At 28.0% G+C, this 24,353-nt stretch overlaps 1 protein-coding gene across 3 annotated transcripts; it reads left to right on the top strand.

The window, feature by feature from the left end:
- Positions 1-1,705: 1,705 nt before the first annotated feature.
- Positions 1,706-19,483, top strand: LOC145046533 (dammarenediol II synthase-like). 3 transcript variants are annotated; one of them, XM_078994826.1, is made up of 17 exons: positions 1,803-1,820; positions 2,097-2,639; positions 5,399-5,587; positions 5,901-5,990; positions 12,641-12,835; positions 13,146-13,230; positions 13,776-13,942; positions 14,147-14,335; positions 14,435-14,668; positions 14,747-14,869; positions 14,952-15,050; positions 15,221-15,327; positions 15,514-15,657; positions 18,289-18,466; positions 18,616-18,696; positions 19,045-19,128; positions 19,273-19,483. In XM_078994826.1, exons 2-17 carry the CDS (start codon positions 2,436-2,438, stop codon positions 19,375-19,377), a joined length of 2,274 nt encoding a protein of 757 aa, XP_078850952.1. In that variant the 5' UTR covers positions 1,803-1,820; positions 2,097-2,435; the 3' UTR covers positions 19,378-19,483. The 3 variants fall into 3 exon arrangements, with proteins under 3 accessions (XP_078850947.1, XP_078850952.1, XP_078850957.1); XM_078994821.1 differs by having other exon boundaries at positions 1,706-2,639; XM_078994831.1 differs by lacking the exons at positions 1,803-1,820; positions 2,097-2,639; positions 5,399-5,587 and having other exon boundaries at positions 12,627-12,835.
- The last annotated feature ends 4,870 nt before the right edge of the window (positions 19,484-24,353 follow it).

Genomic DNA, 24,353 nt, shown 5'->3' with positions numbered 1-24,353 from the left:
CAAATATGCAATTTTAACCAAACCATAGGGACGATTTCAGTAATTTACTGGTATATATATATATATATATATATATATATATATATATATATATATACACACACACACACACGCGGTGCGGTGCGGTTTAGAGCATCGCAAAGTGCGGTTTAATAAAATTTCAAACCAGAAACCGCACCACTAAAGTTGTAAACCACATTATACGGTGTGGTTCGGTGAGGTGCGGACGGTTTATGCGGTTTTATGCACACCACTAATTGTCACTTTTGGAAACTTTGTTTTCGTAAAACTTATGGATTTAAAATGGTTTTAAAAATTGAAAACTTTTTTTCATCATTTTTGAATGTGATAGTACTCCTAAACTATTTCTTAATTTCACATATGTACCCGACAGTATTTTGACCTCAAGCAAGCAGTGATTACAAAATTTAAAAATGGGCACACAATTTTAAAATGCGTCTTCTTGCTTTATGTGGTTGAGTGTGAAATCTAAGTTTAACAATTAATAAATTATATAATGTTACTTAGTTGAACTACCAACGTGTTACTTGTTTATTTGAAGCGCTTCATTTGAATCATGTCAACATAATCCTACACTTCTACAAGAAATCTTAAACACACGCATCCAATAGTAACCCAATCACAACCTTCACAGAACTAATCCAATTCAACTGTCTTATTTAGCAATATTATAATTTTAGATGTTTGCAATCTTTATTTATTTTGTTATGATAATATTTGTAGGTAAAAGGGCACTTCTAAAGCAGCGTGCGCAGTTGAATTAAATGGGATGGAATATTGGCGTGTAGTGTGCATGTTTGAATATTATTAACCACTAGTTTATATATTGTCGGAACCACGGTTATAAAATTAATTAAATTTTTTTATAGTAAAAATTTAAAATTATTAATTAATTAATTTAAATAAATTATTAATTAAGAGTTTTTTTAGTTATATAAATTTTAATCATGATGTAAATAAATATATGAAATTATATTATTTGTATTATTTTTATTTTAATTTTTATTCTAATGTTATTAATTTAATATAATTAAAGTGAAATTTTTAAATTTTGAAATTTGTAATGAAGTTGATAAGTTGTATATATTAATTAGGAGACATAATAAGGTGATATATAGAAGAAAAAAAATATACATTAATTAGGAACCCTAATAAGATAACACTTATTAAAAAAAGAATAAATTATTCTTTTATTAGAATAGCAATTACTCAGTCATAGTTAGCAAATATGTATAGCAATCTCATATTAGTATTCTTATTCTCTAGGAGGCTACTAACACAATTAATTAGGATCATTTCTAATGTATTGAACTCGTATGAGTTTAGTAGATTTGACACATCCATTTACACTAAAAAAAAAACCTTAAAATTACAGTCACATCCATCTACACTAAAATAAAAAAAAATAAAAAAAAAATAAAAACCCCTTTAAATTTCTAAAGTGTTCGATAAATTAGCTAAACCTATGAATTAGCATTGAAAAAAAATAACTCGTGTAAAGTGTTGGCATGGAACATGTAACTTGCGCATTTAAATGATATAACTTGTGTAAAGTGTTACATATTTAATTTGTACTGGCTTTATTACAAAAGCATTCAACTGCTGATTAACAGCTGTAGAAGGGCATTTTGGTCTAATTTGTAACCCTACTATATAAAAGCATGCACCCTAGGGGGTTTGTTTCCACTTGTTCTCCTTCTTGGTTTCTTCTCTACTTAGATTCTCTACTAGAATTCTACATATATTTTTTGTTTGTCTTCACAACAAGCTCTTCGATGACATGCTGCCATGTTTAAAACGTAAAATACATACATGAGATTACATATAGCTGACTCACTAAATGATGAAGACTAACTTTTACAAAGAAGTGGCTTTATAAGAAGCATATGTTATATGTTTGTTTTAGTTTACATCCATCTTTGTTTATCTCGTCTAATGTTCCCTTCTTAGGAAATATCGACAGAGTATTTGATTTTTCCCCTATGTTTGATTCTCGTCCTTAACAGTTTTGCCTGTTTTTTTATACTCAATATAAAGATTGTTTATGTCAAAAAAAATTCTATTTTCTCTTGTAGGGTATATGTCAGCCGTCTACTTAGCATTTGTTGTCATTATCATCTTTGGATAAGCCAATACTGAAACCCATTTTTTTGCCTTTGGCATCAATATCCTACGTGTTGTTTCTAGCCTGCTACGTGTGTTTAGAATATATCTCCAATTATATATTTAAGCATCCACTAGGCTAGCTTCTGTCGTCTGCAAAACATGAAAAGTAGGTCTAATTTGTATGGAGTCGTGAACTGCATTGATTACATCTTGAGTAATGCTATAAACGGAAATCTTGCGTGGTTTGTTGGACACATTTGCTTAAGTAATTAGATTTTGATCGTTTTTTAACGAAGAGAAAAGGATCGATGTGGGAGTTAAAGATAGCGGAAGGGGATGGCCCTTATTTGTATAGTACAAACAACTTTGTTGGTAGACAATTTTGGGAATTTAATCCAGATGGTGGAACTCCAGAGGAAAAGGAAGAAATCGAAAAGGTTCGGCAGAACTTCAAAGATAATCGAAAGAAAGGAGGATTTCATGCTTGTGGGGATCTCCTAATGCGGATGCAGGTAGTAAACACCTAGATGCACTAGTTTAATAGATGTTTCCTGCTAAAAAAGGGGTATTAAAAACCATGATGTTGGTCGAGAGTTTTGATTCTATATTTGATAGAATGTTAATTACAACGAAGTAATTATCGCAGATTACTACATATTTTCATAAATATATATTAGTATTTTTGAGTTTTCAAAATTTTTCCGTAATAACAGTTTTAAAACTGAACATAAAACCGAAATGTAGTAATTGTAGTAGAGTGCATGTAATTTCGGAAAAATAACATCAACATATCTAAAATACACTAAAACTCAATACTTTTTTTAAGTTAGGGAGTAATATGAAATATTCTTATTGTAACTAAGTTATCAATATATAAAATAAAACACCTATACAAATATCATACAAATAACTGAATCATATATTTGAGTTGGATAAATTATTATACGGATTTTCTAATATGTTCAAATCACATATAAAAAACATTAATTATGGAAAATATTATCATAACTAAAGAAAAAATAAATTATGTTTAATAAAATATTCTTTATAATTAATGTATTTCATATTTTTTTAATAATAAATATTATATATAATTCATATATTTCACATTTAATTATACTAATATTTCTTATAATTAAAGTTTGTTGTGTCTCCTTAACACAAATGTTAGAAAATCTCATTATTATATTAATTAAATGAAATAATCACATTATTTTTAAAACAAAAAATATCTTACCTTATCAACCATAATGTAAAATCTATAATTATACATAATATACAATATTAATTTGGTTATTTTTTAAATAGTATATAACAACTGATAGAAATAAAGAAAACTTATCATTTAATTTTAAGTTATCCAATATTAAGTTCTCTCTTAATTTAATTTTTTTTTATTAAATATATGTTAAACAATCAAAACACTTTTTTAAAAACTATTTTAACATGGCCTTAAATCAATAAACAATTTTCTCCATATTTATTTTTAAATTTGAAAAAACAATCGCAAACCCCTTATTAATATAAATAAAGTAGTATAAAAACTTACATTAACTATTCGTAATAAACTATTTGAAACAAAAAGTTGTGTTGATAATATCCAAAATTTCATCTATGATTATATAACAATAATAGTTAAATAATTATATAATGATTAGCGAATTAAATAAATATGTTAGATTAATAGACTAACATGTATACAAAATATATTAGACTAAAATGGAGTGTATATAACAAAACTTTAGTTGATAAGTTGTTTTTTACTTTCTGGCAAATTTTAATTATACGTGTAAAACAATCAAAATAGATATCTAATATATTTTTGTTTCTTTAAATTATAAGAAAAAGTTTAATTTGGTGTCGACTCCATAAAGAGTTTCTAATAAGTCAAAATACAAAAATTTATAATAAAAAAAAGTGTTTATAACGGGTAACATAACGAAATAAGTAGGTTTTTTCTTTTCTACTCAAACACCTAAAAAGTGCTTATTACCTTATCAACCATAATGTAAAATCTATAATTATACATAATATACAATATTAATTTGGTTATTTTTTAAATAGTATATAACAACTGATAGAAATAAAGAAAACTTATCATTTAATTTTAAGTTATCCAATATTAAGTTCTCTCTTAATTTAATTTTTTTTATTAAATATATGTTAAACAATCAAAACACTTTTTTAAAAACTATTTTAACATGGCCTTAAATCAATAAACAATTTTCTCCATATTTATTTTTAAATTTGAAAAAACAATCGCAAACCCCTTATTAATATAAATAAAGTAGTATAAAAACTTACATTAACTATTCGTAATAAACTATTTGAAACAAAAAGTTGTGTTGATAATATCCAAAATTTCATCTATGATTATATAACAATAATAGTTAAATAATTATATAATGATTAGCGAATTAAATAAATATGTTAGATTAATAGACTAACATGTATACAAAATATATTAGACTAAAATGGAGTGTATATAACAAAACTTTAGTTGATAAGTTGTTTTTTACTTTTTGGCAAATTTTAATTATACGTGTAAAACAATCAAAATAGATATCTAATATATTTTTGTTTCTTTAAATTATAAGAAAAAGTTTAATTTGTTGTCGACTCCATAAAGAGTTTCTAATAAGTCAAAATACAAAAATTTATAATAAAAAAAAAAGTGTTTATAACGGGTAACATAACGAAATAAGTAGGTTTTTTTTTTCTACTCAAACACGTAAAAAGTGCTTATTACCGGTGAAAAACTAAAATAAATTTAAAAAAAAAATTAATAAATAATCCAAAACACCTCTTTAAACTTGATCAATCAAACGTTTTTTAATATTATAATATATAATTTTTTTAAACACTTCTACGTTTGAAAAATCTAATTGTGAAGACCGGCTGGTCCAACCAGAATTAATTTGGTTTGTTTATATATGATTTCAAATTAGTTATGATTTTGGATTTATATGTTAAAAGCCATAATCAATTTGAATTCACTTAGTCACATGGAATAGATCTGATCCATTCAAAATAACACCCAAGTAAACTTACAGATTTGGTAATTTACCAACATAAGAAAATAAATGTAGAATATGCTATTTTTCTTAAGAAAATACTTATGTTCAGTTACTAATTATTTTGATGCATAACCAAATTATTGTTGATATATATAATCTGTCATAATGCATGATTATAAAGATCAAATTTTTAGTAGAAAATTCAATTTTAATTTGTGGAGAAAACTAGTGACATGATATTATATAATGTATAGCTAATGAAGGAAAATGCAATCGATCTTACGAGCATACTTCCACTGAGACTAAGTGAAGGTGAACAAGTGAATTTTGAAGCTGTAACAACTGCAGTAAAAAAAGCAGTTCGATTACAACGTGCAATCCAAGCAAAAGACGGACATTGGCCGGCTGAAAATGCTGGCCCCTTATTTTTCACTCCTCCACTTGTAAGTGTAAAGAGTAGAAAATTATTCATTTCTAAATGGGTTATTTTCTAATTCCAATTCATGTACGCATGACACTTATGACAAATTCAAACCTATGTTAGGACACACATATGACTTTTTTTTAGAACGGCAACATATATGGATGATTGATTTCAATCTTCTGAAATGACCTTGCTTTAGACATCGTGAAGCTAAAATAAGCAAGAATCTTTAATTATCTTGCCACATATCTAATATACGATTAGTAATGTCACATTTTATGTCTCTATGCACCAATAATCTAAAGCATATAATTGTCCACTTTCTTTTGCAGTTAATTGCTTTATACATCAGTGGTACAATTAATACAATCTTAACTGAAGAACATCAGAAAGAAATGAAACGATACTTCTACAATCACCAGGTAAATAGTCAAATTAATTCTATGAATATGCCATCTTGGTTATATGTTTTCTATTACCCAAAGGAAATCATTTTAAGTTTTGATGATTTTCTTGGTTCGGTGATATACTCTTTAAAAAATTAATTCTATAGATCATTCACTTTGTTTGATAGAAAAATATTTTCATAGTTTGTTTAGTTTACTTAGTGGTTACTATAAGAAGTAATTTCGTAAGGATTAACATATTTAACATCCTAGAATATTCTTTCAAATATTAATTAATTTTACCATTGGTACTTAATTTCATGATATTTTATCTATGTTTAAAGTGGAAACTCTAATCACATAAACATAGTTGCTCGACACAATACAGTCCCATTGTACAAAAGCATTAAACCATCAAAAAAACGTTCATTGCATGTCTTTTTCATTTTTCGTAGTCACTTCTTCACGTATTCATAATAGATGGCATGTAGTATCATCATCGCAACTCACATTCACGTGTTATATCAAGTTAACTTCCTCTAATTACACGAGTTGGAAAAACAATATGTTTGTATGCTTTCAAGTCATGATTTATTTGGGTATGTCGAACATACATCTCTTCTTCCAACTATAGTTATTGTCGACAAGGATGAAAAAATCGATCCTGATATCAGTCATACCACCTGGTATGCAACTTGCATACCGATCCACAAAGTTCCTATTTCATCACTCACTGAGTAATCCATGACTTACTAAATAGGTGTTACTCAAATATGCATAGGTTATGTTCCTTGCCATAGAGGTGTCTTTTAGCCACAACTCGATGGCCAAGATGAAAAAATGGCATGAGGAATTACATCCTCTTAGAAAATAATCTCTCTCTCCATCGTTAACTTTGGCTTGAAATTCAACTTTTTAACAATCAAGAAGAATATTATAGATGTCACTCATTTTCGTATGATTGGTCTTTGTTGGTTTGAAAATTCAACTTAATAAATTTGAAAATAACTTTGGCTTGAAAATTCAACTTTGCATGCAACCAACAAAGATTATCAAGTGAGGTAAATCACTACGCTCTTCCATCTATCGTATCATACTAAATGGTCTCAAAGTTAGCGAAATAACCTTCAAATGCTGTTTAACATTTTTATCAATTCTTCTATGCTTTTCAAGCATATATATAGAAGCTATAGAAGAAAAAAAGTGTTTATACTGTTGGGGTTGGTCTTGCCTGAATTTTTCCTAGATCGACACATAAATGTTATATTGCTTATTAAGACATTATATATTGATCACTTCGTAGCAAAACCTTTTATTATAACAAATGATTAATAATAGTTAAATTATGTCTTAATATAATTCTTTAAACTGAAGTAATCCATATCCCAATAGGTGAATTAATTCATAATGTGGTTAATAGCAATAGAGTTTGAAGGCACACTCACATGACAAAAGCAACAACTTATGTCTAAAACTTCTAAAAACTCAATACAAGTCATAATTTAATAATGATGATCATTCCAAACATTAATAAAGTACTTAGACACGCTCAAATCTAATAATTTATCACGATTCCATTCACCATTTTTTATTCAAATTCCAATTGTGGAATAGAGAGACTTAAACATATGTATGGTGGCAGTAATCTTTATAATGTGTTTACTCTAGTGCTTCCAAATTCTTATAATTTTTCATAAGGGTAAATGACACTAAAAATATTTTTTTTACATAGAAATTTGATTTTGATACTGTGTTATTTTTTTTGTGTTAATTTTGACACTATATTTTTCAATTTCTTACAATTCTGACCACTTGATCTGTTAACCAGGTTACATGCTGACGTGGCATGATGATGTGTCAGTTTTGATGACGTGGCATGCTGACATTATATGCTGACGTGTCAAAATTGAATTTTTTTCTAACAAAAAAACACTAACTTTTTATTTTTTTTCGATTTTGACACTAAGTTTAATTTTTTTCTTTCAACTTTGACACTATGTTTTTTTGTTCCAAATCGAACATCATTTTTTTCCATTTTGTTCAATGTTGACAATTTTCTATTTGAAACCCTATAAATATTTTTTTTAATACATTTAAACCTTATAAATATGTTTTTTTTTTTCATTTAAAAATCATAGTTTTGTATACATACATTTTTTTTACACTCAAACCATATTTTTATATATAAATATGTATTAGTTATATAAAAATTGTATTTTATATTAAATATGCAACTTTAAAATACGTTTGAAGGTTTAGAGGCGTGTAGTCGATCAAAACTCAGATATCAAGTTTGCAACCATCAAATTTTTACATCTTATTAGAAACTTATGGTTAGTTTGATTCTCATGATATAACTAATGTTTTGAATGTAAGAAAAAAAACACCTTGTATTTAAATAAAAATGTGGTTTTTAAAACGAAAAAAATATGTTTATACGGTTTAAAATGTAATAAAAATATATATTTATACGATTTCAAATAGAAAATAGACAAAATTGAACAAAAAGTGATAAATGATGTTTGATTGGAACAAAAAAACATAGTGTCAAAATTGAAATAAAAAATTAAACTTAGTGTCAAAATCGAAAAAAATAAAAACTTAGTGTTTTTTGTGGAAAAAAAAATCAATTTCGACACGTCAGCATATAATGTCAGCATGTCACGTCATCAAAAGTGACACGTCATCATGCCATATCAGCATATAACCTGGTTAACTAGTCAAGTGGTCAGAATTGTAACAAATTGGAAAACACAGTGTCAAAATTGACACAAAAAAAAAATACGGTGTCAAAATCGAATTTCTGTGTAAAAATAATGTTTTTTGTGCCATTTACCCTTTTCACAACTCAATTAACTAATTTAAAATCCTTATTATTGACATACCATCATTTGAAAAATATTTCCACCTCATTTCACTAGTGAATTCCAATGGAATCTTCTTCAAGGTCATGATCTCCAAAAGATCTAATGGAATCATTTTCTTCAAGGTCATGATCTCCAAAAGATCTAATGGAATCATTTGACAAATGTACATAATTACATAACTCCTAATATAATTATACATGATTTGATTCAATAATCGAGTATTTAAGTAAATATACAAGTTTCCATAACAAGTATAGAAATTCTTAAAAATTAGGGCTCCAATTCCTTTATTCCATCCTTGGGGATGATATCACCCATTTCAATTGTGTTATGGTGATTCATTGATGATCACTTAAATAAAAATAGCATCAAATCAAAAATAAGGTTGATCTTAATGATGTATTTTAGGTTCCTCTTCCATCCATAGCTAGGGTTTATGGCTTCAACGTAATTCACCAATCGAAACAACCAACAAAGTATAAATAATAACCTAAATTCATGAACTAAAGGTTAGATTGAGTTAGAGAATCAATTTAAATACATTATTTTACATAAAATTTGAAATTAGATAGAGCTCCAAACCCTAATTCGACCTAGAGCTTGATATGTGGAAGTTTTATACCTTGAGATTTTTTACTAATCAAAACCTAACTTCATTTCCTATTAAAATGCATTTTTTCCACTCTCCAAATCACTAATGAAATTTCCATTTTTCTTTCTTTATCATGTCTCCTCCCGATCGATATAAGCAATAAGGGAGAGTAAGAGGCTAATTGTATAACCTTTTAAGGGATTTTGAAACTAAGGCCCCTCGTTCATATATTCTCTCAAATTAACCCTTAGTTGATTTGAAGTTTGGTAAACAATCTTTTGATTTAAACACAATACCGTTTCTATAAATTATTTTCATTTTAGTCTCGTCTTCAATTTATGACTTATTGATGTTTTAACCCTTAGTTCTATATTTTTAATTAAGGTTTAAATAAATTATAAAAATCCATAAATCTTATTTATTAATCAAATAATGACGTATCTAATACATATAAATCTTTTAAAATTATTGCATATTTATTAAAAAATAATTTTCACCCAAAAAGAGCGGAAAAGTTCATCCATAAAATGCAGGTCTTACAATGTTCATAATGTTGATAATATGTTATTGAATAATATGGAAATTTATTCACTACTTTATTATCTCGGTGATCACATGTTTTTTTTTCTTACCAATTTCCAAAAAAATTTATGTTCATCTTCTCATAAAATAAAGAAAAAAATGCATGAAGATACCATATATATATATATATATATATATATATATATATATATATATATATATATATATATATATATATATATATATATAAGATATAGATCCGGTAAGAAAATTTTTTTGGTAGGAAGGTAAGAAGTTTTTTTTCTACATATTTTTTTAACGAACAAAAAAAATGAATCACTAGATGATTCATTTGTAAGATGATTCACAAGAAAAAATTCTCAAAAAAAACATCTATATGATTCATTTTTAAGTAAATTAAGGAAAAATTCACTTTTATGACAGTTTTAGTGAATAACAACAAAATCATTATATAAATGAATCATCGAGATGTTTTTTTGAGAATTTTTTCTTGTGAATCATCTTACAAATGAATCATCTAATGATTCATTTTGTTTGTTCGCGAAAAAAATATATAGAAAAAAAACTTCTTACCTTCCTACCAAAAATTTCCTTCTTATTTGATCTTGACTATATATATATATATATATATATATATATATATATATATATATATATATATATATATATATGGGAAAAGTGAATATATACCCTTAAGGGTATATAAGCTTAGGTACCCAAAGTCATCATACTATGTTGTTTGTATAATATGTATACATTGTAATTGTCTAATATTCTTATAATTCAACTTCTAACTTGATTTACTTATAAGATTTTTATAAATTTCACGTTTATCTTCCTCTTACATAATTTTCATTTTCAACTCTAATATATATTACGTAATAGGTATTCTGCAAAAAGATGTGATATAAGAGGAAAACAATAATGAAATTTCAAAAATCTTCAAAGTAAATCAAGTTAAGGTTGAAGTTTAATAACATTATAATGAATATATTAAACAAAACAACTAATTAAAGTGAGTTTGGGTACCTAAGCTTATATACCCTTAAGGGTATATTCACTTTTCCCTATATGTGTGTGTATATATATATATATATATATATATATATATATATATATATATATATATGTATATATGGACTATCTATGGTTGGCACCCACATTGGCAATTGGCATTATGTAATTTTCTTGGATAATTACATCCCGATTTACCCAGATATACTCGTTGCATGTCGTATTAGAGTTTTGTGATGTATTGATGAAATGTCATAAATTTGTTTGGGACCAGTTTAACAAGGACAACTGTTACAAATTAATATGTTAAGGGTTTCTTTCCTTGACAAGACTTACAAAATCCATTTTAATGTGGTTAAAGAAATGCCAAAATATAAAAGAGTGGAACCTAAGGGTTTATTTGACTAGATGGAATGTAATGACATTGGAATGAGATAGATGTGTTAATTTAAAGAACTAACATAATAGAAAATATCATTACAATTCTATTATTATGTTTGGCTACACCTTCTAAATGAAATAAGTCATTAGATAAATGCTGTTTGGTAGGTATGAATATACTTATAAATGGCATGAAATCACTTGATAGAGAAAAATTTTCCATCTTATGGATAAATGCATAACTTATAACATCTTAAATATTTTCCTTAAAAATCAAAATAATCAAAGTTTTATCCCATCCTTACATTGAAACTACCTCTAGTAGCATCATCTCCACTTTCCCCCCTATTTTATAGGTTCTTGTTCTTTTCAAGATCCTTGTTTATGTTTTGGTTTGATTAACATGGTGGTGGATAGAATGGTTTGTATGAAACCATAACCTTAAGCATGTGAATCTTCCATACCAGATATTCAAAATTTTACAAAAACCGTAAGAGAGAAATAACTTATAATACACAATTTTTTCTACACAATCAAAGAAAACCACCATATGATTTTTGCATTTTTGTGTTGTATCATTCCACAAATAATTTAGTAGTATAAATTTGAAACCCTAGATATGAAACATCAAACAAGATCAATATGTAGAATCTATATAGAAGTGACAAAAAAGAACACATTTATCATGCATAATGTCCCCAAGAAAAGGATTGTCGATGCAAATCCAAATGCAATTTTGCAACAGTGTGCCTGGATCAACCTTGCACTAGTGAGTAATGATGGCTCTATTGTTAAATTTTTATCTTAGGAAGGAATGAAATGTAAGACAAATAGGGATCATGCTAGGAATTAAATACTCAAAATTTGATGGAACGATATTTTCCCAGTAATATCTCATTGCTTTCCATTTGAAATAAAACATGGATCGAACACCTTTTTTTAGTACTAACGAAATGTTTCTTTGAATTCCAACATGTCAAATAATGGAAACTAAGTGTTATTATTATTAGACTTACGGATAACATTATTCAAATAGAATATGTGAAGAAAATATCGAACCTACAAGTAAACAATACTTCATTAATGTTTTTTTTCTTTATCATTTTAACATTTTTTACAGTTTTATTGGCTATTGTTAAATAATATTTTGTAAACTTGATATAATGTGATGTAAATATAATAATGTGATCTTCTTTGTATGGTTTTCGCTATTCAATATAATTAAGCAAATAATAATGTATTGAAGTTTTATGAAAACAATATTGTATTATTTAGTATCGTAACTGCAGAATGAAGATGGGGGATGGGGGTTTTATATTGAGGGACACAGCACGATGATTGGATCTGCACTGAGTTATGTAGCACTACGCATATTAGGAGAAGGAGAAGATGGAGGAGATGGTGCAATCGCTAAAGCCCGCAAGTGGATACTAGACCATGGCGGTGCAAGCTCTATTCCCTCTTGGGGGAAGGTTTACCTCTCGGTAATTCATAGTTCTATAACCCTATTCTCAATTCTATATTATCTCCAATTTAAGTAGAAATATACCACAAGAAATTTATGGTTTCATATGAGAGATAAAATAACAACTAATAACCTCATTCAGTTTGGTTATAAGAAAAATCGTTTGGTTATGGAAAAGTTGCACTAAATGATCAATATTTTAATTACCTTTCTAGGAACATCTGTTTAAACATGTGCTTTGAATTGAATAGTTTATTTTTATTTCATACCTCAAATGAGCACTAATGTGGATATTCATTAAGTTATTTTCTTTGGATTTAAATATGTAGGTTCTTGGAGTGTATGAATGGGAAGGATGCAACCCATTGCCACCAGAATTTTGGCTTTTCCCATCTGCATTTCCATTTCATCCAGGTAACTGCATATTTTCAAATTGGAAACTAACATATATTAGAATGAAAAACAAAAGTCAATAAACATAAAAGTATTTAGGTTTTAAAAAGGAGAGAGTAAAATTTATTTCCAACATGCTTTCAAACTACTTCAAACATTTTTGGCACGAATTGCCAAAAATTTTAAAATTATATTTGACATATATTTTCTGAATTATATGTTTATTCAATCATTTTACTTATGGGAATTGAGAGAATCAACAAATAAAGTAGATGATTAAAAAGCTAAGTAAGCCAAATTTAGGGAAAATTCAAATTTGGAGTTGATTATAGTGTCTAATCGGGATAAAAGTTATGTTGGTTATAGTTTGCTTCTTAAGTTCTTTCCACCTATTTTATCATTCTCCCACTTATCCCTAAACAATTTTACTATGTCATCAATATGTTTTTCATCATATTTCCAACATACTTTCCTTGATTTCATACTTAGATGGCACTTTGGGGAATATAGAATGTTATATGCTTTCACATTCACTTACTATCCCATTGTACTTATGATATATGCAGCTGAGATGTGGTGCTATTGTCGGACAACCTACATGCCCATGTCATATTTATATGGGAAAAGAATCCAAGGACCAATTACCCATCTGATTTCATCATTACGAAAAGAAATTCACCCTATTCCTTTTGAGGATATTAATTGGAATAAACAACGGAATAACTGTTGCAAGGTTTGTGCTTTTATAATAACTATTCTTAAGACCCTAACTATTAGTTCGTACTCATGAACACTATTTTTATCTTAAGGAAAGTTCAATAAGTTATATATTTTCATTTTTTATTGAGGAGATATAACACTTACATGTACATAAAATTAAAGGAACATGGGTGCACCATCTTATGGAAATGAAAGAGTGTAATTTTTTTATTTGCAGGAGGACTACTATTATCCACATTCATTTCTACAAGATGCATTGTGGCATAGTCTTCACTATATTACTGAGCCGATTGTTAAATATTGGCCATTTTCTAAACTACGAGGAAGATCTCTTAATAGAGTTGTGGAATTAATGCGCTATGAATCAGAAGAGACTAGATACATGACCATAGGATGTGTTGAAAAAGTAAGATATCAAATCGAAGAAAAGCACCAAATTTAGATTAAAATATAATGAATTTTTTATCTATAAAATATAATGAAACATTTCATATATTTTGGACAGAGTCTACAAATGATGTGTTGGTGGGCTGAGAATCCAAATGGTGATGAGTTCAAATATCATCTAGCTAGAGTTCCAGATTACTTGTGGATTGCAGAAGATGGAATGACAATGCATAGTTTTGGTAGTCAATTGTGGGATTGTGCTCTTGCAACTCAAGCAATTATTGCAAGTAATATGACTGATGAATATGATGAATGTCTAAAAAAGGCACACTTTTATATAAGAGAATCACAGGTTGTTTCTTAGTTGTATGTATGGCTTCTTAATTAAACTTTGATATGTTTCTTAATTACAGAATTTAATTATATGTAGGTGAAAGAAAATCCTTCAGGAGATTTCACCCAAATGTGTCGACAATTCACTAAAGGGTCATGGACCTTCTCCGATCAAGATCATGGTTGGACTGTCTCTGACTGTACAGCTGAAGCACTAAAGGTATATGTAATTCAAATTGAAACTTTCGATTATGCATATAGTTTATGCGTCAATAGAAGTTACAATTCATCTTATTCTATAGTGTCTATTGTTACTATCAAACATGCCACAAGAAATAGCCGGAGAAAAAGATGATAATGCTCGACTGTATGAAGCAGTGAATGTGCTTCTTTACATGCAAGTACGACACCTTTATTCTATATTTTATAAATTTAAACCTCTCCACTACTGAAATTTTAGATGATTTATCCATTATAGGTTGACAAATTATTTTTAGTTTTATCAATAATGTTTTCCCAAAGCACAAGTAAACATTTAACTTCATTCCTATTATTTTCTTGGCACATGTAGAGTCCTATAAGCGGAGGATTTGCTGTTTGGGAGCCGCCAATTCCCAAACCATTTCTACAACTTCTTAATCCTTCAGAGGTTTTCGCGGATATAGTTGTTGAGAAAGAGTAAATCTCCATTACATTCGTTAGTTCTCTATTATCATTACTTATCTATAATCACAACCTTGATCAAATGTATGTTTGCATCAACTAATTAATGATAATAGATGGAAAAAAAAAGATTATTACGGACATAAAATAAGATTTGTAGAAACAATAATGACTAATAGTATACATGTTTGAGTGACTTAGGCATGTGGAGACCACATCTTCCATTATCGGAGCTCTGATAGAATTCAAACACGCCCACCCAAGACACAGAAAGGAAGAGATAGAACACTCAATTTCAAATGGAGTACGCTATCTTGAGGAAACACAGTGGTATAATGGTTCATGGTATGCTACAATATAAATCCAAGTTTTTTTCATTGCTATTCTTTTATCTATGATATTATATGATATATGAATCTTATATAAAGGAAATTTTATAAAACGTTCTCAACCTTTGCGTCTCATTTCTCTTAGAGTATAATATTTAATACATCTCATGTGCTACTTTTTTTCAACATCAATACATAAATTAGTGTCATCACAAAATTAGGTGGTGACCAAATAGAATTTGGCCTAGCAGTACCAAGGAGTTCAAAAAGTGGCCCTCCCCTAAGGGGTTGAAGGCTTAAGTCCCATTTTGGACAATTGAGTAGCTTAGAAGTAGGATTTAGTGGGTGTATGTGTTAATCATTTATAAAATATATAATAATAAAAAAATAAAATTGGGTGGTTGTAAGCTTTTTTAGATAACCTTACCTCGACCTGAGAGATAAAGTTTTTAATTTCGTAGAAGACCACACCTCCAGCACGATGAAGTATAAGTGAAAGAACGGTGAAAAAGACATAGGGAAAGCTGATAAAGATCAAAGTGAATGAATAATATATATATATATATATATATATATATATATATATATATATATATATATATATATAAGGCTTATAAACATATAATAGATAACTAAGACAAATATTGTTCTACAACCCTAAATTTTAGCCTCTTCTCCCTTCTATTTGAGGTCATGTTCTCAGAAAGTCACACCGTCTAGTTTCTTTCTAATTTTTATAGATAATGTTTTTTTTTATAAAACATTCCATTATAAAGCTAATGTTAGCTATTTCATGTCTAACATCAAGTTTTCTTCTCACTCCTTTTATTTGATAACCCTTGATCTCACCCATGGGACCCTAGCATTTTCCACACCTTACCATATATGTTTCTTCTGTCCTTTAGACATAATTAAACAATTAACTATTTATTCTAAGGTTTATGACACACATAATGGTAAACATGTCCAAATGGTGATGTATTATGCTTGTGAGCCCTAGCCCATAACTAGTACCAGGTTAGCTGTTAAATACAGTTGTTACACATGGTTTCATTTTTTCAAAAGGGTACAAATGCATTAGGAGATCTATTTACATTGAAAATAGTTAACCTGTGACTACTTCTGGTTAAGTCATAATTGCTTTCTTCTTTTCTCAGTGTTACAAAGGCACTAGAAAATTTATTTATTAAATAGATCTACTAGTGTCTTTGTATCCCTATGAAAAGAAAAAATCATTGCAAGTAGTCCTAGGTTAATTTTTGTCATTATAAGTAGATCTCCAATGGCTTTTTACCCCTAGATAAGAAGAAAATGTGTGTAGTGGATGTATTCTACATGCCATGAAGGAAGCATATTCCTTAAGAACCTTGCACTTTAGCATGTATAGGCGAGAGCAATTTTTCGTATAGGTGACATTTGGGAAGTTTTTGCTGACAATATTTTTGTACATGCATTTGAAAGGTGTTACATGTGAACTACATTAAATCCTTGTGTTATTATTTTCTTTGTGTCCTTTCGCATCTTATTCCTAACATAATTTGAATCTTTCCCAAAGTTCTTGAGCCACAGGCTCACTATAACATCTTCTTTTCCAGAACTTCCATCTTTCTTTCATTCTCCCATTTTGTGGTCGTCATTTAAATCTGTACAACATAATTGAGTTCTCGGAATGCTTTCTTTCATCAATGTCACGTAAGAAATAGAAAACGTACAACTGAAGGCTTGTCAATTCTTGGTGTAATACTCACTCGAAAATGATGGGTGTCACAAATGTCCACGGTAGCATCCTCTTTTCCACACCTTTGATCTTTCTCTAGTCCTCCTTTTTGTTGGTCTTCATTCGAGCACGTATATCATAGTTGACCTATCTACCAACATGTATACTTTTCCCTTAACTTTTAATCGGACCCTCTTGTCTTACAAAGTTTATGTGAGCGATGTCCACTTCAACGACCCTGCATTTATGTTTTTGGTAACAACATTGTTTCAAATACGAACACTCTCCTGACACATATAACATGTCCTACACCACATGGGGAAGCGAAAGTTCACTAACTTTCTCAGAACAAATCTTGTTATTGAGGACCAATGATGACTTTTCTATTGAGTCCACACAAGAGAGATACTCATGATTAATATTTATATTGAGAAATGATTTATAAAGGATATTGTGCAAGGTGAAAGAAATCATATTGGCCAAGTAAGGCTAATAAAAATCCAAAATTGCTTCCAATAATCCTAGAGAGTAAGACAGAAAAAACATGTGTTATATTGCTCATCATCTCCAACATATGCTGTTAACAGAAACCTCCCACACTAAAAGTATTGTATTCTCAATATGCTCAAATCCCCATACCATGTAAACATGTTATAATCCATATCCTTTCTAGGTTTTAAATAGGCTTTATCACTCCCTAGTTATATGGCCAAATGAACATAGCGTATTTAGTTTTACGGTATGCCTTTTATCAATCAATTTGCATCTCTTCTGTGTCACTTGATAAAAAGATTTTCAATTCCAAACCAAACAGAGGATAGCGATAAACTAAAAATTACTCTCTTTGTCAGGGATATGACAAAAGGAAAAAAATAAAGAATTACAAATGAGATTATTTATCTCTTATTTTAATTTGTTTATCTATGATAGGTATGGTTATTGGGGAGTATGCTTCATATATGGAACATTCTTCGCCCTAAGGGCATTAAGTAGTGCTGGAAAGACATATGACAATAACGAAGCAGTTCGTAAAGGTCTCAAATTTTTACTTTCAGTACAAAATGAAGAGGGAGGTTGGGGAGAGAGCCTCCTATCTTGCCCTACTGAGGTAAGCTTAGTTGATTGCTACCAAATAACTTCAATTAGATAACCAGATGATTATATTGATGTTTGTCCCAAAATAAAAAATAAGCTATTATTTAAATAGAAATGTGCGATTTCAAAGCTCTTATCATTCTGATTTTATTATTTTTCAAGGTATATACACCGCTGGATGGAAACCGAACTAATTTCGTGCAAACATCATGGGCTATGCTTGGCCTTATGTTCGGTGGGCAGGTTAGTTTTCCATGATTATCTAAAGAGGTGGCAATTACATACAAAATTTTGTTAAAATGGATCGATATGGATTGTATGCTAATTATAATGAGTAAAAACTGATAAAAATATTTTGGTCAAAAAAAGGGTGTTAGATGAGATTTAATATTCTAATATTTTACCAAAATCAAGATATGATAGAAAGTGTTGATTGGTCAAACCAATCTCGTTATTTATATTTTCACCCACACTCGAAATTTAGATGCTTTAAATAAACACAATAGTGGTCATTGATTTTTTCACCTCTAAGTTTCGGTTAAAGATTCATTGCTCAAAATTTATTGATCTTCATTGTTTATAAACAACTAGGTGGAAAGAGATCTGATGCCTTTACATAAAGCAGCAAAGCTATTGATTAATGCTCAAATGGATAACGGTGATTTTCCTCAACAGGTAAACCTTATAATTGAATTCGAAATAGAACTTTTGTAAGCCCATGATAATTAAAACTAAAGACATCCATTTCCACTAAAGCTTTATAAACATATTCATTCTTGAATATTGATATATGCTAATCGGCTTTATCCGTTTGCACAGGAAATTACAGGAGTATACATGAAGAATTGTTTACTGCTTTATGCACAATACAGGAACATTTTTCCACTATGGGCACTTGCTGAGTATCGTAAACGTGTTTGGTAGTGTAAAAAAACAGTTATTCGAATATAAGTTATGATAGGAGATGGTGGTGTCTAATCCTATGGTGTAATATTCGCGAAAGAAATATACAGATGAATTATTTATGGTATTTTTCAGGATCAAATCCTTGAAAATATTATCATATATATATATATATATATATATATATATATATATATATATATATATATATTGTAAATGTGTAATCGATTAATCCATAATAAGATAGATACGGTGTAATTTCTGAATAACAACCGACTTAAATTCTTATGGCCATATGGCTTCCCTTGTTCTTTCCTTACTACATATGTATATGAAGTTGCAACGTTCTATATAATATGTTGCATCTACAACTTAGAACCAAAAACGATAAAGAAAAATACATTATAAGTTCAGTTATTGCAGACAATATTTTTTTTAACATAATTACTTTTTTTTTAATGACAAGAAATTATCCAAAAAGAAACAATCTATGAATTACAAGCCAAGTGCATTGGGTTTTCTACCCACAAATTCAAGCTCAAAGCCCTATCCAATTTGGTTCTATTCCAATGTGTAATCGATAATATAACCTGATTGAAAAAACGGGTCATGTATGTTGGAAAGAGCCTGTTTTGTATTAAAATAATTTGGTCATATAATGTAAGTCCATTCAACACCACTTTCATATGCAAATTAGAGCCTGGTTGTTCCAAGAAAAACAACAAACTCATTTTTTACACAAAAATTCACTACTAGAATATTTGGATTTAGCTACAAAAAAATTCCGACGATTTTGTTTTGTTGGAAATTTCCGTCTAATTTCCTACAAACTCACTACAAAGGTAAAATCTAACAAAATTCCAACAAATTTCGTACGAAGTTAGATACGCTAGAGATTCTGTCAGAAATGTGTCGAAATTTTCCTACAAAATACCAACAAATAATTAATTAATATTGAAAAATAAAAATATGTTGGAACTTGGTAGCAAATATAGTAGCCAAAGTGAAAGTTTTTCCCATCTTTTCTTTTGGATTTTTTCCTTGTTTTGCCTTCCTTTTTTAAATATTATCATTTTAATAAATATAATAATTAAAATTTCATGTTATTATTAATATAAATATAATTATTATTATTTTATATTGTTACTAATGTCAATATAAAAATTATTATTATTATTATTATTATTATTATTATTATTATTTTATTGTTATTTTTATTATTTCTTATCAGATTTATTTTAATTAATATTTTTAGTATATAATTATATGGTTTAATTAATATTATGCTTACTAAAATTATGTTATTATTATTATTATTATTATTATTATTATTATTATTATTATTATTATTATTATTATTATCTCTATATATATTAAAGCAGAAACCTAAACACATCACCTAAAACAATCTGGCCCCTTCAATGTTTTTCATTGATTATTCTAAACCGTTGGATCAATTTCGCAGATGTCATCATAAAAAAAGGGAACTACAAATACGCCTTTGTTACCATCTATACCATTTTCCCCCCAAAATAGGGATTGCTCTCTTCCTCTTTCTCTCTCTGATTAAGATAATATCAAGAGCCGTTGATCTCTCTAATTTTTATCCATGTTCTTCCTCTTCAAGAACCGATGATCTCTCTAATTTCTATCTATGTTCTTCTCCATCAGTGCATCTCCTGCATTGTGTTTGTTACCAACAACTTAAATTGAGATTCACTACCAAAGATTATTCCCATTGTGTTTTTCTTCTTCTCAAGGTATATGACTTTTTATGAATCTGCAACTGGTTTTCCATTTTGATTATTCTAATGGGAAATTTTGATTTGAGTAACTCTTATTTAGGTTTTAGGTATATATTATACGTATTAGATTTATGTTTCTATCTACAGTTTTTTAGTAATCAAATCGAAATGGTATTGATTCTTCTGGATTTGACTGCGATTAATGTAATCAGACAGACTGTTGGATGTGAAGCAATATGTAAACAAAGATGGGAAGACAGTCCTATTGGGTGAAAATTCTTAAAAGGTACCATTTTGATTGACAAAATGGTTAAAATTCTTTAAAAAAAGTTAAATTTGAAGATTGCTAAATAACTTGTATAATTTCAGATATTGACCCTTTGGTATATAGTTCCAGAATTTCTTTTGGGTGCTACTCATTATTCAACAGCTGTTGACATGTGGTCTGTTGGTTGCATATTTGGCACTCATTATTTATGAATTAATTAACTATGTTATGTATTAAGTAAAAAAACATTAATCTGTTCTTTAAATTTGAAGGCAACAGTAGTCAAAACACAGCCGATGGCATTGTTACCACCTACACATACTATGATTATACTTATGGATTTATCCATCATTACAATCTTACTAATTTGAACGTACTAATTTTGATTTCTACTACCAAACTTTCTTATAATTCGTCAATATTTAGGATCTTTACCCTAACTAAAATAAAATTTTGTTCAGAATCATATTGATTAGTTTTGTTTCGCAGCATGATACAATTATATTTCAACTATTTTTTAAAAGTGTATATACATTATATCATCCTACTTTGCAAATCTGCAATCGGATCCCAATATTAGACTTTAGCGGTTAAACTTTTGCTAAAAAGTTACTTCTTCATCCCTTAATCTTTAGCTTAAGCCACAACGTTTGTTATTCCACAAGCAAGATTTTATAACAATAGTTTTTTAATTGTTCGTAACAAACTATGTTGACCAAGTCTATTATTGTCAATTTGTTTTAAGTTTAAATAACAAACTATGTTGACCAAGTCTATTATTGTCAATTTTTTTTTTAAGTTTAAATGTAATCTCCTTAACCTTTGCTTAAGCCACTGAGTTTGTTATTCCACAAACAAGATTTTATGACAATAATATTTTTTATTGTTCGTAACAAACTATCTTGATCAAGTCTATTATTGTCAATTTGTTTTAAACTTAAATAACAAACTACATTGATATGTGGTCTTTTGGCTGCATATTTGGTACTCATTCTTTCTGAATTAATTAAGTCTGTTATGTATAACGTAAAAAAACACTAATATGTTCTTCAAATTTGAAGACAGCAGTAATCAGAACACAACCGATGACATTGTTATCACCTACACATACTACGATTATTCTTCTGGATTCATCCATCATTGCAATCACTGATTTGGAGGTACTAATTTTGATTTCTACTACCAAACTTTTTTATAATTCGTAAACATTTAGGATCTTTACCCTAATTAAAAAAAAAAATTGGAATCATGTTGATTAGTTCTGTTTTCCAACATGATACAATTATATATCAACTATTTTTAAAAAGTATGTACACATTATATCATCGTACTTTGCAAATCTGTAATAGGATCCCAATATTTGACTTTACCGGTTAGACTTTGGCCAAAAGTTACTTTTTCATCCCTTAATCTTTGGCATAAGCCACTAAGTTTGTTATTCCATAAACAAGATTTTAGAACAATAATATTTTTTTTTAAATTATTCGTAACAAACTATGTTGACCAAGTTTATTACTGTCAATTTTTTTTAAGTTTAAATAAAAAACTACGTTGACCAAGTCTATTATTTTCAATTTGTTTTAAGTTTAAAGGTAATCTCCTTAATCTTTAGCATAATCCATTGAGTTTGTTATTCCATAAACAAGATTTTATAACAATAATTTTTTTTATTGTACCTAACAAACTATGTTGACTTGTAGTTTGTTGGCTGCATATTTGGTACTCATTTTTTCTAAATTAATTAAGTTCGTTATGTATTGAGTAAAAAAACACTAATGTGTTCTTCAAACTTGAAGATAGTAGTAGTCAGAACATAGCCGATGGCATTGTTACCACCTAGACATACTATGAATATAATATATTTTACGTAAAATAAATACATAATAATACATACAAATTGTTTGTAAAAAACTATTTTTTTATAATACAGCTAAAATACATTTTGCTTTATTTAAAAAAAAATTATGTAAAAAAATTGTTTTTTGTAATTTGTTTATTATTTATGTATTAACGTTTTCGTTATTATATAAAATAGTTTTCGGAAGATATAACCAAATGAGCTTCCAGCTCAATTGGTAAGGGCCCTTGTGATATAAAGGGGTAGGTCTCAAGTTCGAGCCTTGCCCCCTTCTTTTTTAAGCTAATTATTTCACTTTTTCAAACAAACTTCGAAAATGGTCCATGTGGTTTATTAAATGTCTCGAATTCAATATTTTTATACTTGAAAAGACGAAAATGCCCTTACAGATTCAGTACCTAACGGGTTAATACTAACGGTGTTAGTAAAAATGGCCATTTGCAAACTACAAGGACCATTTGCATCAAAAAAAATTAGCAGAGACTGACTTTGTGACTTTTGGTAAACCACATGAACCATATTTGTAATTTTGTCTTTTATTTAAATGATAAAAGCTAAAGTTAAAAATTATAAGTGAAACTTTTATATAAACCAAAAGGGCTAAAACAAAATTTTAAAATTATAATTTGTAGTCAATCCACGTAAGTAACTTTTTAGGAAAATAATTTTCTTTAAATCAACCAGGTCTACTGTACTTTTATTGTTAAAACTAGGTTACAATTTGTAGAAATCACGGGTAAAAAAGAAAAATAATATTATAATTCAAAATAGTTATGAAACATCAAATATTTATTAAATTTTATTAAATTAAAAAGATATAAATTTTATTTAGAATATTATATTGATTATTTAAAAAAATAATAACAAAAAGACTATAAATGTAGAAACATTCATTTACATACAAAATAAAATCATATTTTATTTGTTTATGTATTTAAATTTAAATAAATGAAACATCCATGTCCAACATTTAACAAAATAGAATTATAACTTGAAAGTAGCTCGTATACTTTGCAAAGTATCATTACTCTTTTAACAACCAAATTGTCAACACCAAATGCAAACTAATATTAATTAATAATTTGACCATTTTACTATAAAAACCATCCATTCAAAGATCAAATTA

The sequence above is a fragment of the Lactuca saligna genome, chromosome 1, assembly GCF_052625555.1.
Source record: "Lactuca saligna cultivar CGN05327 chromosome 1, ASM5262555v1, whole genome shotgun sequence".
In the NCBI taxonomy this organism is placed as follows: Eukaryota; Viridiplantae; Streptophyta; class Magnoliopsida; order Asterales; family Asteraceae; genus Lactuca; species Lactuca saligna.
This window is presented reverse-complemented; position numbering and strand designations above follow the sequence as displayed.